This window comes from Rhinolophus sinicus, chromosome 3 (assembly GCF_057876585.1).
Source record: "Rhinolophus sinicus isolate RSI-liver-muscle chromosome 3, RSI-T2T, whole genome shotgun sequence".
Classification (NCBI taxonomy): Eukaryota; Metazoa; Chordata; class Mammalia; order Chiroptera; family Rhinolophidae; genus Rhinolophus; species Rhinolophus sinicus.
This window is the reverse complement of record NC_142503.1, coordinates 194,813,047-194,828,559: the sequence shown is the minus strand read 5'-3', so window position 1 is coordinate 194,828,559 and position 15,513 is coordinate 194,813,047. Positions and strand designations below refer to the sequence as shown.

The following is a 15,513-nucleotide window of genomic DNA, read 5'->3' as shown; positions in this document are numbered from 1 at the left end:
TAGCAGCATAATATAGTTTATTAAGTTTATAAATATTAGTACCTGTAATAAAATATAAAATGCAGATTCTCCCTTTTTTCAAATATTAAGTCTCTGAATGCTTCATTCATCCTTTGGTTTCAAACCCATACAGTGCACTCATATTACATTGTAGATTTAGCATTGAGACGGAACACTGTACATCTGTTAGGGGGACAGGGGAGCTGTGGGAGTACGAAAGCACTACAGTTGTAGAAAGTAAACGCTGAAGCAAAAATACTTTCTGAATATATACTGTACATCATGTAAACAAACATTCATAATAAGAATCAACACAGGCCAAAATATTGTTTTTTAGGAAATCAGAGTCTTCTTTCATTTAAATCACACACACTGAAGATGCTTTTTGTTAAGAAAAAGAATGGAGCCTGTTCCTGTATTTGCTTATGTGCTTAAATACCTCAGAAACAAGTTAATTGTTACATTCATTTGCTAACGGTTTGTCCTCTTGGCTGGCTGTTGCAAACAAGGAATAATACCTGCAGAACTATTTCAGTCCCCGTTTTTCATTGAATACTAGCTAAGTAATATATAATTAATTCATCTTTATCAGTCCATATTAATAATATAAATAGAGTAACTGAAGTAGTGAATTTCAAAATTTGTGCCAGGAGACTAGTCGCTAGTTATTTGTTTCCAGTAAGGCTAGTACCAAAATGTTTACTGCAAAGTCAGTCCAAGCTGAATCAAAGTTTGCAGTTAGGTGATTTTAACTCCTAATTACTGTGCAAATCCAGAATTTTCTATGTAATAGAGAGTGCTGGCAGCATCAAAGCCCTGTAACGACACAAGGAAATACCGATTTGGTTTTGAAATGCAAAGATACTATATGAAGAAATCTGAATGTCCTAAGATGGTATCCCAGCAATGGCCTCAGGATTTTCTTAATGAATCAGAAATTAAGAAAGACAATTCATTAGTCAATAATGTTCTGAGTCAAAAGCCTAAATTTGAAGCAAGAAATGATAAAGACATAAAACCAAAGATGCATTTTCTACTATGACCATACGCAAGAATTTTAAGCTTGATGTCAACATTCTGTACCAGCAGCCGCCCCCTCTAAGGAAAAAGCTTAGTCATGACTGTCCATCCCTTTTCAAAGCTTCCAGTCTTTGAAGGAGTGCATTTCCAAAGGCTTCCCGGTAGGCGGGGCTGACCGTATCCAACAGGGAGTAGACTGTTTCGTGGTAGGGAGTCTGTAAATGATCATCCACCTGGTCAAAAGCATAACCTACCACCTGCAAGAGAAATTCCACAGTGAATTCAATAATTAGATTTCATCTTGGTATAGAAAGCAAAAACCAATTATTTACATAGGTCATTCTTCAATGGCACTGTTTTTCAATCAATAGCTAGAATATGCATATTTTTAATATCGTTAATACTTCAGCAATTTATAACATATGAGAATAACACCTGCAAAATGCTCTCTTTATAATTTTTTTCTCAAAATTTAAATTGTTTGATTTACCTCTCCTGGTCCTAAAAGGAATGTAAGATAGAGAAAGAATTTTAAAAGCCACACAAAAACAGTGTTTCCTTTTCATAATCTAAAACATGCTTCAATTTAATTCCACATACACTGAGAGTCTACTATATAAAGGCACTTTAACAGATAATGTATTATTAGTCCATATTTTTACCACTATGTACTTGATTTGGACTGTTTTTATAAAGAATTCTAGACATTGTTTATAGCTTTAATCCTGCTTTATAATTAGTTATCTGAAAGGCCACTTTCATATGACTAATACAATACTTATCTAACAGAGTGGTAAGATAAAAGGGAACCTTATTCTGTGTGTTTTTTTGTTTTTTAAACGCAGCTAAACCTTTTCTGTCCGCCAAGATTATGAGACATGGTTCACCAGTACAGAGTAGGGCAAAATTGATTTAGTTTTTGTTGACTTGACTAAAGCTTGTGAATTCCCCATATAAACACAACATTTTTATGACATCTATTCAAGCCACAGAAGATGCAAGTTTGAAATGGAAGTGTTGTTGTTGTTATTGCTTTAATGAAAAGCAGAGGCAGACACCAAAGGAAGATGAGTCACACCTCTTCAGAAGCACGCCGCATCGCAGCACTTTCTACAATGTACAGCTGTCCTCCTTATCAGCGGGGGACATGTTCCAAGACCCCCAGTGGATGCCTGAAACCACGGATAGTATCGAACCCTGTATATACTGTTTTTTCCTATACATACACACCTCTGAGAAAGTTTAATTTATAAATTACTAAGAGGTTAACGATCACCAATAACAGGATAGAACACTGATAACAATACCCTGTAATAACAGTTACGTGAATGTGGTCTCTCTCTCTGATAACCAAGAGGGAACTGACTAACGGGTGAGTAGTGTACAGTGGGATCCAAAGGGGTGATTCATGTTCTGGGCAGCACGGAGCAAGACAGCCTAATATTTCATCACGCTACTCAGCAAGGCATGCATTTGGAAACATACAAATGGTTTATTTCTGGAATTTTCCACTTAACATTTTCAGACCATGGTTGGCTCCAGGTAACTGAAACTGTGGAAAGCGAAACTGGACAAGCAGGACGACTGTATTACAGTTCTGCTCGCCCCTCTCTTATTCCTGTGAGACTGTTGTCTTCCTAGTGGACAGAGATCATGTCTTATTCGTGGTTTCATTTCCACTTCCTGACACAGGATAGTTGCTCAGTGAATGTTAATAAATATCAAGGCTGAAAAAACAAACAAACCTTTTAGTACCTACATACCAGGTTTTATAACTGACCTAGATTTTTTTGCTTACTTTATTCATATAATCACCCCCAACCCTTTTCAGTTTTTTTTTTTTTTTTAATTTCCAGGTTATAGGTAAAGAACCAGGGACTCGATGGACTCACCCAAGATCACTCAAATTCACACGTAAGACTTGTGACTGATCAGAACCCTTCCTACCTCACCACAGCCACCTTAGAATTAACAGATAATGTATTATTAGAATTAATCGATGTAGGATAGAATTAATTTACCTGGGGTCATTTGTACTTTTACTTTGCCTATTTAAGATCCACTCTAATGACTGTAAGCTTCAAATACAGACTCAGGGGTTTAGGAAGGCGTACACAAAAATTAGTCAAGTCAGTATTACACTCAAAGCTAAAGCAGCCCTCTCCATGGCAGCCGTGAGGGCACTGAGAGCATGAAGACGCAGGCTTACATTTGTTCCGTGTAAGTGATCCTCTGACAAGGAACACACGGAACACGGGATTCATACCCGTCCTAAGGAAACTGAACGTAGCGAAATGGAGATGTTCATGTGATCGTTGAATGTAATATTTATTATATGATATTCGCACTTCCTTAGGCCTTGCCCTTTGCCTTATCATATGATACCGTGCCACTCTTGGGGGAACTGCTCTCAACATATAGAGAAACAGAAATGTCAGAGGTCTTTGACCAAGATTGAATATTAATTATTAAAGTTAAAACTAAAATTTGGAGTTTCTAATGACTACTCTTTTGTTCAGCAGGTCAAAATTTTTATAATAGTAAGTTTTATTATTTTTTTTAATGAAAAGTTGATCTCGGCTGACGCTTTCTACTATTCTTAACTCAGGATTCCGGTTTAAAGGATGGAAGGAAGTCACTATGCCTAGAAAAGCTCGCATGTAGTAAAGAGCCAACAGGACACTCTTGGAAATTTGGAGGCGCAACAGTCTGCTGTGACTTAATTCTGATCTATTAGCTAGAGAACAGTGGAGTCGAGTATGTTGTTTTATAGAAGAGATATTTATTACAAGAGGTGGAAAAAGATCCTCTCAATACGATTGCAAAACCCATCCAACGTAGACAATGCATAATTTTGGTGGACATATTTAGCTATAGATAAGAAATAAATTAATTTTGGGGGCAATCATTAGAACAAAGTAACACTCTGCAAATCAAATGTTTTTCTCTTTTTTTTAAAAAATTCCATTTCCCCATGTTGACCGAAAGACTTTAGGTTTACTAAAAATTCCTAGAAAAAAAGTTTTCCTTAAAAACATCTTGGAAGCTGAGTGCTGGGTTCTCATTTAACACTCTTGCCTACTCCTCAGCCTCTCTCTGATAAAATGGTGACGATATGAATACATTTCTTTCAAAAAAGCAGAGGGACTTACCCTGAGCCCTGCTTCAGTGAGCTCCAGGCAGTATCTGTTTCTCTCTCTGGTCTCCACGTTGATGTAGGCCACGTCATCTGCACAGCGCAGGGTTTTCGAGACAAACATGTTGTTAACAGCAAAGAGAACGTCGTTTACAACTGCTTCCGCTTCCAGCTTCATGTCTTTCATGTCAGTTCCTTCAAAACCATTGAGCTCGGCATCTTCTTCAAATCCTGACACACCACTTAGCTCCATGGGATTACAGTCTGTTTCCATTCTGCAAAAAAGGAGACAGAAAACTTGCTCACAGAAAGACATTCCCAACGTCAGCGTTTCATTCAAAGTAGCTATGCCTGGCATCTGCTACTTGGTAGGAAACATTAGCTAGCAGGCATTTTTAGGGAAAATATTGTTTAAAACCATTTCCAGTAGTTTTTCACAGCAAAATTATAGACACTTATAGATTAAAAAAAAAAAAAAAATCTCTGTTCTTCACTTCTCCCCAAAAGGCTAATTCCCATACTGATAAGAATTGAGAATGTTAGTTTTTAGCTATTTCAAACAATGCCTCAGTAAAAATCTTACTACATCCTACTTTTTAAATGTAAAATTATTTTTCTAGGATAGATATTTAGAACTGGAATTGCTGAGTCAAAATACATGCTCATTTCAACTTTCAATAGCTACCACAGATTCACCCTTCAAAAAAGGCCGTATGATTTAAACTCCCCCAATAGAATATGAGGGACTGTGCTCTTTCCCACCAGACTCTCCAATACTTTTTAATATTTGCCAATTTGAGAGGCAAAGAATGATGCCCTCAGCCAATGACCCCACCTTAGAGAAACTGAATCAGAAATCTCTGGGAGATTTTTCAGAGCTTCTGGGTGATTCTACTATACAGTCACGCTAAATTACCAGCAAAAATCATAAGGAGCTAGAGTTCCTGCAGCTGCATGTCATTTGCACATTACAAAAGTCAAAACTGTTTGCTAAAGACAATTTATGATACACTATGTAAAGCTATTTTAAAAAATTACATAGCAAACGTACAAATATATTCTTCCAGTCCTAGTTCAACTAATATGTTTTAAAGATCATTTATCTAGCTTCCCACAGCACTATACAGAATTAGCTACTCCTAACAAGTTAATTAATTTACCAATTATTGCTGGTGCAATTTGTTAGATAACTGAAATCTAACATCGATTTACTACATACGAATGTGAAAATATTTGATTTTTAAAAAATTTCTACCTTACTCTAAAAATAATCATACTCCTGTATACTTGGCTTTATGTATAAAAAACGAGCCCATTTTTATTTTTTATGGAGTCAGTCTGAAGACTTTGAAATGTGACTGTTCACTATCTCTTAATATCACAGATACCAAACATCTTTTTTTGACTTAAATAATCAAGTACCTCAATTAGGGGTGTCACAAATAATAATCATTAATCTGAGGCCCACTGGAAAAAAAAATCATAACATGAAAAAGATGTTTATATGAGGCAGCGTGACAATATATAAAGTTTTTAAAGCAAGAGTCCAATTCAATTCATTAGGACCTTAATGATGGAGAAAGATGAAGAATCCAATACTAGAATGGAGAAATCCTCCCAGGTCAGAACAGTCGGTCATCAAGCTGCTGTGTAATATTTAGCACCAAAGGGCAAAAAAGAGAAAGACACCTTTCCGAAGACGTTCAGTCTAGAAGATGTTTTCTAAAATATCTTTGAATGACATGTAAAATAGCAGACATTAAGAACTTTTGATAATGATACATATAAATAAAAAATGATACTTTACTATTGAAGCACTACACAAGTTGATAACATTTTAAGCTCTTATTGTTGTAAGGTACTATAACAATTTCTCTTCTGTTGGCTGTCTCAGGGTCTTATTTATCAATATCCTTTCCTAATAGCACCCAGGTTTTCCAAGGGGAATCATACGGCCCCTTCTCCTAATGAGTACAGTAAGCAAGCAATTTGGGTGAGACTGACCCCGACCTCAGTTACAGACTGTCCTCAGCTGCTCCACATGTGAACTTCTTCCCAGTCACTTCTACCCAGAACAGAGTACAGAGCCCCAGGTGTTCCCGGCCACCATCCTGAGATGGGGGAAACTAGCGCAAGGATGATGCTGACAATGGGAAAAGTACAGAACCAAGAAAGTCATTGAGAAATGGAGCCAGAGACCTGATGGCTGCCCCTGCTTTGCACTTTTCAGTTATTGGAGCCAATATATTCCCATTATTTTACTGGCAGCTGAAAGTATCCTAACTGATTTAAGAGACTACCAGAAACGAAAAGCAAAGATTGATTTAGCTCTTCAACAGCTTTAGAGAAGAGGTTGGAAATACAGAACCCTGATACTTTTGTGCCTGTCCTATAGAAAGTGCTTATAAAGGCTTTGTAGAATTTGAACATCAATATGTGTTTATTAGTTTCATATTGTAGCTGTAACAAATTATAACAAACTTAGTGGCTTAATACAACACAAATTTTCTTACAATTCTGGAGGTGAGAAATCCAAAATCAGGTGTCAGCAGGGCGGAGTTCCTTCTGGAGGCTTCAGGGGAGAATTTGTTTCCTCGCCTTTTCTAGCTTCTAGAGGCCACCTGCATTCCTTGGCTTATGGTCCATTCCTCCACTTTCAAAGCACATCACTCCAACCTCTGGTTCTGCGCTCACATCTCCTCTTTCTGACTCCTGACACCTGTACTTCTTTTATGAGGACACTTGTGATTACATCGGGCTTTCCCAGACAATCCCTTCCCCTTTCAAGGCCCTTAACTTAATCAGACCTGCGAAATTCCTTTTATCGTATAAGGTAACATGGTCAGTTTCTGGGGGTTAGAACATGGACGGCTTTGGGGGGAGGGCACTGCAGGTTTCATGCTTTGTCCCCTGGAACTCCAGCACCATCATCATAGCACAAGGTACTGGGGGTGGGTGTTTCAACTAAAGGCACCATTTTGAATTGTCCTAAATGAAGAGCTTGGTCCAATGACTAGATTCTGGATGGGAACTGGCCTGTCTGAGTCCGTCCTCTCTTCAGGCGTTTGCACACAGAGCCAGAAAAACATGAAATCAGGTGGTTATGACGGGGTACAGAAGCAAAGCAGAGACCAACTGGGGGAGCCTCACCCATGGGGCACTTGGTTTCTACTTTTTTGATTATGCATCCCAATTAACTAAAAATGTTTTGAGCAGATACCTCATTATATGTACGTTTATATATATTCTACTACTATTAAACTATGAAAACATACATAGGAATTTAAACAGGAGAAGGTAAAACATGAAATGCTAACCGACTTTCCTCTGAGTGCTCAGCGGATTATACTGTGTACCCGACTGCGGAGGCTGCACTGAGGATGCGGAAACACACGCCCGCTGCAGTGAAAGGAGGACTACCAGAATTACTAGCAACACATCACAGCTGCTGTCGGGTTATCAGAATGTCTGACTCACCAATACGAATTCTGTAAAAATCCGTGGTTTCCCTTTCTGTAGGCAAAACAACTTATCATAAGAAATTCTAGACCAACAGAACTTTCTGTGATGATACAAATGTTCTTTAACTGTGCTGCCAATAGAGTAGCTTCTAGGCACATATGGCTATTAAGCACTTGAAGTTTGGATAGAGTGACTGAGGAACTGAACTTCCCATTTAATTTAATTTTCATTCATTTACATTTAAATAGCTAGTGTCTACTATAATAGACAGCGTATGTCTAGACCGTTGTGAATATTTGTGGATAATAATGAACTGAGTTTATATTATGGTTGAAAAAATAGATGTAAAGGTACTGAATTAAACTTTCTGTATATAGGACTAGGAAAATTTGGAACTATGTGTTAGAAAATCTATTTTGAATCTTAGCTACTCCATGGAGGGGAATTAACCATCACTATTTCAAATGGCAAAAACTAATGAATTACTTCTTATATTTAGCAACCTTGTTTATTTAGATTCTAAGTTTATTAATCAAATATCATAATCCACTATATATATAGCCAGCATTTTTGTAAGCATTACAATACTAATTGAAAATGCTGACTGGTCGCTTAGAGCCTAATTTGGGAGATAAGACAAGTACATGAAAGAGGTAGGTAAGTATTAACTCCATGCACACACATCATAATTATAACCCTAGCTGCCTATCGACTCCTAGACCTACATTCTCAATTCGAGAAGACTGCCAGGCTATACCGGTTTCTCCTCTCAGGGCCAAGCCTGGAAATGGTCTCCAAACAATAAACTGGAGTAAGAGTTTCACTTCATTTGTATCTTGCCTCTCAGGGATCATTGTCCTTCACTGCCTGATGCCCAAAGTCTTAAAAACAATTTTAGGTATTTTTGCCCACTGTTTTTTATTGTTTCAGGTAAGAGTCAATCTGGTCTCTGTTACCCTATCTTAGCCAGAGTGGAAACCCCATTAACAGTTTTGAGCTAATTTTGCCATCTTACTACATCAGTTTTTCTTTCACTGATTTTAGTCTCTCCTACACTACTTTGAATCAACTGTACTATCTTGTGGGTTCCTTCATTAATGAGTTAAATACAGTTCTGACACATGCTTATTATGTATAAGACCCACGTTTTTAATTTTAAAAAATTTGTACTTTGACACTACTTTCAGACTTTTAATCCTTCAAAATTCAGCTCAGATACATCTATTTCTGGATTCTGTACCTGATCTCAAGATAAAGATAATCACTATCGTCCTTAGTAGAATCTCTGCACTGATACTGCTGTACTTATCATACTTCATTGCAAATGGGGGCCTGTAATATCTATATCACCAGGACAGTGTTTGGCACAAAGCAGGCCTTCACTGAATATAAGAAAAAATTTTGACTCTCTGCTTCTCAAGATGTGGCACTCAGCTTGGTGACAAGGGGCACACAAAGACACAGGATAAACAGGGTAGACATTCCTAGAAAATACACGTCACTGTTACAGTAACAATATTACGGAGTATGACACAAAATTGCCTAGAATTGTACAGCAAATGGAAGTCTCCAACCATGTCCCCTTTAGGTTATGCCTCCACACCCCAGGGTTTCTTTGCCTCTGATAGGAATATCCGAGTGAGGAATATCTGAGGGAAAAGTAAGTAAGAGGAATAGTGTTTTAATCCAAGGTATTAACTCAAAGAGCTGAAAATTCCAGGCACTGGGTCTGGGGGTACAAGATTAACAGGCACAGACGGGAGCTGGTAGAAGGGTAGGAGGTTAGTACCGAGTAAGACTTTTTCTGAGTCTTTATGGCTCTTCTCACTTGTTATGATATTGTCCTTTGTTAAAAGTTAAGGTAATTCTTGATAGCTCTTACTCCATCTGCTCGTATGATTTCTGGGCTGTTAGTGTTTTTTGGAGCATTCATGAAACTGGTTATCAAGATAGTGATTTCTAAGTCCTTTATTCTCTACTTAATTTTTTTATATTCTAATTTTTCTATGGCAAAAAATGTGTTATGTTTGCAACAAGACAAAAAAAGCTTTAAAAATGTGATATTCTAGAAAGTAGAAGGTGTAGAAAGCAGAAACATTTTTCTTCTTAGGAAGTCAGGCTATTAAGATAGTTAAAATAACTAGTACCTTCAGTTTTAAATAAAATGAGAGGTTTGAATTTATTTGCATTTTAAACAAGGGTTTTGAAATTAAAGATGAAGAAAGTTGATTAATTATAAATAGCAACATTTAGAATTTAGGCAATGATAAAGTTAGTTTCACCTTTATTTTCTGTAATACATAATACTTCATCTGTTTTCAACAGCTCTGAGACTTATGTTTATTTTGAAAAAAATTTAAATCAGAACCATTTGTAATATTACAAATATAAAGTACTTGTAATTCAAATAAAAAAGCCTGTTTTTCCATCTGTACCTCACTTTCAACAATGAGACACACAAACACACAACCTAGTAGTAACAAATCTAGCCAACAGAACTGCATTGTACTTTTGTTGATTAAGCGGGGAGCTGAGGGTGATAGTGTTAATTTGGGAAGCCTTTTGAACTGCAAATAAGCAGCAACAGTATAACCCTGTAAACAACTTTCCCTTCAAAACCAGAAACTGTAAATGAGAGTCTAAGAAAAGACACTAAAAAATTGAATGCTTAAAAAAGTTCCAGGAATTAAGTTTTTGTTTCTATACAATCAATCCTCTAGGTTACATAGAGAATTTGGTACTATATTTAATTTAGAGTACATTCTAACCAACACAAGACAAATTAATATCTAAACAGATATAAACTAGAAAACTTCTTTGCTTGCTTTCTGTTTAAACTCTACATTGGCTTTCCAACAGGTTCTGAGCAATATTCTGTTGCCAGCATCTTTAAAAATTGTAGTACCTTACAGTTGCTATTAGTTTTTCTGCTAAATTGCATCACCTCACCTCGTATAAAGTTTCCAAAATGACTCCTTATAACATCATGCATAATTAATTTAGGAACCAGCCTGACAAAAGAACAGAAACTGAAAGATTACAAGAGCAGTGTACGGATTTCAAATGTTCACTCTGAAAGAAAGTTTGCTTTTCCAGCTGAATTACAACAGTCAGCTGAGGGCTAGAAGGCAATATCTTAATCATGGTTACTTTTATTGTATCATACCTCAAGTCTGCAAAATCCTCTCGACATGAACAAGAAGCGGTCTGTATGTGCTTGTTAAGGGGCGCTTGAGCAAACTGATGGGGCTAGAATCTCAGTCCTGCTTCTTAGTTACTCTGCTGCAACTCGAGGCAAGATATTTTAATCTCCGTCACACATTCCTCCTCTCTAAGATGAAGCCAACAATGGCATCTACCTTAAAAGGATACTGAGAGAACTAAATGAGTGAACCTCTAGGAAGTGCTTCGCGTGGCGCTGGGCACATGGTAAGCTCAAGAAATATTATCTGTCAATTATTATACACTAAAAATATTTAAAAATATCTTTAAAGAAGAGCTGACCTCGAAACTCCAGCCGTTTGAGTCTTTACATTATGTAGAATGGCTGTAGCTGCTGCCTTGTACGACTCTAAGAGCCACGCGATGTGGGAGCCCGAACATCATGTTCCTGTTACATCAGGTGCAAGTTTTTAAAAAAGGCCAATGACATCCCATTGGCTTTTCTTTTATTTCACATGTTAACATGGATTACTCTGAAGAATGACCCAGTCGGTATTCCTTTAATAGAATTCTTAAAAAGTTGACAATGGTCGGGGATTATCTCCGTCTTCCTCAATTAATGCTAGTTGTTAACATTTTGTGATAGTACTTTGATAAAACACAAAAATAGCATTGTGATTTAGGCTGAGTTTGTACCCTATTTGAGCAAAAGGTATGATAACAGGTCCTACACCTTAACATTTATGCTGAATTTCTCCTAGAAAGCATAATGTACAAGGCAACACACCTAACTTTAAAGGGAGTATGTCTGTTATAAAATCTTGCAATTTTTTTTATATTTGAAATTTCAGGCACTCTAGGAACAGCCTGAATGCACTTGTAATTTTACATTCCAAAACAAAACATATGAACCTGAAAGAAGTCAGTTGCACCCATTCCTCAAAAGTCCAGTTCAAACCTCCCAAACCTAGTCTAATTCTCTGCCAGATGAGATCCATCCCATCTTTGTTTATATTCTTGCTATGGCAAGTGTTATAATTACTATTCACAGACATGGCTTCCTATCTTCAAAATAGTGGGGGTGCCAAAAAAATGTATACCCATGACTATGACTTGCATTCATCTTTTGTTATCGGTATATATTGCCACAATTTTAATAGCTTTTTCCTTTCTTAAAATGTGTATACATGTTTTGGGCACCCTCTATATCCAGAATCCAACTGCTTCTTACCATCATCACTGCCACCAGTCTAACTCAAGCCACTGTCATCTTTTGCCTAGATTATTGCAATGTCCTTCTAACTGGTTTTCTTTTCTCCTTTGGTTCTCCCACCCCACACAAGTCTATTTCAACACAGCAGTCAGCACGATCCTGTAAAAACAGGCCAGATTATGTCACCTCTCCTCAAACTCCTTCACCCAGAGTAAAAGCCCAAGTCGTTATCATTGCCTACAATGCGCTATATGACCTGACCTGCACTCCACCTCACCCCCTCTACTAGTCCCGTCACTCCTTTCTGATGGTCCTTGACCCCACCAAGCATGCTTTTGCCATAGAGCCTCGCACTTGCTGTTCCTCCTGCTTGGAAAACAACTATTCCAGGTATTCACGTGCCTTGCTCCCCAGCTTTCTCCAAGTCTCTGCTAAAATGTTACCTTATTAAATAAGGAGACCTTCGCTTATTCCTTTATATAAAAGTGACAAATCTCTTTCCTCTCCAGTGCTTTATTTTTTTTCCCTACGGCCCATATCACCACATGGCATATGATTTATGTGATTACTGTTTGTTTCCCTTGCCTTCAACAAAATGTAAACTTTGGAAGGGCAGGGCCTTAATTAGTTCAGTGCTATATCCCCAGCACTTAGAACAGTCCCTGGTCAGGTAGGCAATCAATAAACATTTACTGATTAAAGGAACAGACCTTTCACTCTAGAACACAAGCTCCTTGAAGGTTCTGCCTGATTCTCTTTACCTGTTAACGTAAACCTTACCAATTGCAGAGACTTTCCGTTTAATGGACCCTTAACAAATATTGCTGAACGAATGGAGAGCAAGGAAACTGAAGTCACTGAGAATGCTTGGGACAGGTCTACAAAGGAGGGGCACCAACAATCCAAGCACCTACATACGTACACTGGAGAGCACGCTGGTTCTAACCTGAAAACATGAAAAGATGGTGTGGAAAGGGGAACCACAGCTTTCTCCACCTGACAGTGGTTTGGGGCTGTGTTAGCGTTTCTAAGGCATTCATGAGTTATCAACATATACACAAAATCTCCTTAAACAGGTAGTCTTCATTTACTATCCTTAATTGAACTAGATGAATCAAGACTCTGCTTAGGTTCGTTCCCCACTCATACCGTGTAATTTTCGTAACAAGCCCGGGAGGTTAGCTATTCACACGCTCACACTTGGCAAAGGTTTAGAGAGAGCAGTGGCCGGACCAAGGTGGCTCGGCTAATAAGCGCCCGTATCAGGACTGTGACCCAGGACATCTGGCTTCCAGGCCAGCAAACACCTTTCGTGGTGACTGAGTTAAGAGCCAGCCAGCCTCGCGTCTGCAGGAGTTGCCTCCCCAACGGCAGAGAAATACGATGGCGCAGATTCCCAGAACAGCACAAGTACTTCGCCCAGGTTTCTGAGGGGACGGGAGGCTTTAGCATTAATCAGAGGAGGCAGTTCTGCCCACAAACGCCTGGAAAACTCAAGTTTCCTGGTCGCCGGTGCAGCACAGCAGGATGAAGAAAGCGCTCGGGAAGCAGCCAGCCGCCCAACGGTAACGAAGACGGAGCTTTGGAAACAATACCTGAATGAGGCGGCTGACGAATAACTTGCTGACAATAGGCACCGGTCAATACTCGGGGGCGGCGGGAGGCGAGAGCGGCTGCAGCCCTCCCGGTGGAGCCGGCGGCGCTCCCAGCGCCGGGTTCCGGGGTCTGGGTCTGAGGGGACCCGGGCGGCCCAGGCCGGACCCGCCCCTACACCCAACCCAGCCCCACGCCGGGCCCCTTCTGCTGCCGCCCCTCTCGGCCCGGCCCACTGCGCCGGGTCCCGCTCGGGGGACCCCTCGCCCGCACTCCCTGAGGCCCTCCGGCCGCCGCCAGTCCGTCCTCCCGCCCACCGCCGGCCCCGCCGACGCTCACCTGCGCGCTCCCGGCTTCCTCCTGGTCTTCCCTCCCAGGGCGTCGGAAACCGGCCTGCGGCGCCTCCTCCTCTCGTCCCCGCCCTCGCCCCGCCCCTCGGAGCCGGAACTGCTTGCTTCCGGGCCCTTCTCCCGCCTCCTGCAGCCCCAGTGTGGCGTCACTTCCGCCAGCGCAGGCCGCGCGCGGGGAGTCCGGGTCTCGCGAACGCGCCGGAGCGTCCCCAGAGTCGGGAGCGCGCCTGCGGATGACAACAAATTCGTCTCGCGGCGGCGGTGGAGGTGTCTGCCTCAGCCCCTGCCTCAGGCCCTGTCGCCTCGCCGCGCGCTCTCTTGCACCCCCTCTCCGTGCGGACGACGACCCCTCCGGAAGTCCCCGGGCCTGGGGCGCCCGCGACTCCTCCGTCCCTTGTCCCCGCCAGGCCTAGAGCGAGCGGCGCGGCGCAGGAGATGGGGTCGTCCTGAGGGGCGCCTGGTGCCGAGAAGGGATGGAGGGGCCACCCCGGGCTTAGGCCCTTCCGCGGCCTGGGGACGCCGGCCAGTGCCCTTGCCGCCGCCGCAGCGGCCTGGAACCGGAGCCTGGGCCGGGAGGCCGGAGCCGCCGCCGCCCGCAGCCCTCGCCGGCCCTCATCATGCCGTGGCCGTTTTCAGAGTCCATCAAGAAGAGGGCCTGTCGGTACCTCCTGCAGAGGTACCTGGGCCATTTCCTGCAGGAGAAGCTGAGCCTGGAGCAGCTCAGCCTGGACCTGTATCAGGGCACCGGGTCCCTCGCCCAGGTCCCCTTGGACAAATGGGTAAGAGCTGCCGGCGGCCGGCCGGGCGGGACTCGCCCCCCTCCTTGGGGCGATTTGAACGAGTGTCACCCCAAATTTGTGACGTTCAGCCCCTCTCTGCGAGTGGCAGTGCTCAGAGAAGTGTGTTCAAGTCTTGTTTAATCTGTTTCTAGCAAGTTTGCACCCCCAAATCACGTGTTCCAGAAACTTAGCAGAGGTGGTGGAGTCTACACGGGGAATCAGTGGAGTCTACACTGGGAATCCGGAGTCAGTGCCTGGGGTCGGTGAAGGGGTCTGTGGAGGGAGGGGACCAAGGGCTGCCCCTTCGGGTGGGGGGGCGCGGGGTTCTGTGGCCAACACCCTCTTTAATGGGCTGACACTCCGCGAGTGTCAGGATGAGGAGGGCCTTCGGAAGTGTCAGAACGCCCCGTTGTTCCCGTGTTTGTGTCGGGCTGGCTGCCTGCGCGGCGCGCTCTCCCGACCGCATTTGCCATCTGGAAGGAACCGGTGAAGGAGGCCTCCTCTGCCGATTTGCCTGCTTTTGCTTATCGCGGCGCGACGAGGCCAGCCTGTGAGTGGTTGAGGGGCCCTGGCAGCGCTGTTTAGTTATGCTGCTTGTTTCACGTGATGGATCGTAAAGGCAGGTGTTGTAAAAGCGCCGAAGCTGCAATTGGCAGACCTTTAAAATCCTGTTTTCTACTTGTCATGCAGGGGCTGTGGGTTGACTCATCGTGTCTTACAGGTGCCTGTGTGTATTTCAGTGCACCCCGTACAGTTGTACCGGCATTTGTGTGTTCAGTGCATATAGTATTTTACTTG

General features: G+C 41.6%; 2 protein-coding genes across 7 annotated transcripts in view; one reads left to right on the top strand and one right to left on the bottom strand.

Moving 5' to 3' along the window:
• On the bottom strand, positions 1-14,032 carry GSKIP (GSK3B interacting protein). 3 transcript variants are annotated; one of them, XM_074326971.1, is made up of 3 exons: positions 13,926-14,032; positions 4,173-4,431; positions 1-1,277 (listed from the first exon to the last, which is right to left on the bottom strand). In XM_074326971.1, the coding sequence occupies exons 2-3, from the start codon at positions 4,428-4,430 to the stop codon at positions 1,116-1,118; spliced, it is 420 nt and encodes a 139-aa protein (XP_074183072.1). In that variant the 5' UTR covers position 4,431; positions 13,926-14,032; the 3' UTR covers positions 1-1,115. The 3 variants fall into 3 exon arrangements, with proteins under 3 accessions (XP_074183072.1, XP_019601931.1, XP_074183071.1); XM_019746372.3 differs by lacking the exon at positions 13,926-14,032 and adding an exon at positions 13,589-13,905; XM_074326970.1 differs by lacking the exon at positions 13,926-14,032 and adding an exon at positions 6,670-6,807.
• Positions 14,033-14,090: 58 nt separating this feature from the next.
• The window catches only part of ATG2B (autophagy related 2B), a 64,058-nt gene continuing 62,635 nt past the window's right edge, over positions 14,091-15,513 (top strand). For all 4 annotated transcript variants that reach the window (XM_019746363.3, XM_019746338.3, XM_019746347.3 and 1 more), the window contains exon 1: positions 14,091-14,715. In XM_019746363.3, the coding sequence (XP_019601922.3) occupies positions 14,554-14,715 (162 nt within the window). In that variant the 5' untranslated portion in view covers positions 14,091-14,553. The remainder of the gene's footprint in view (positions 14,716-15,513) is intronic.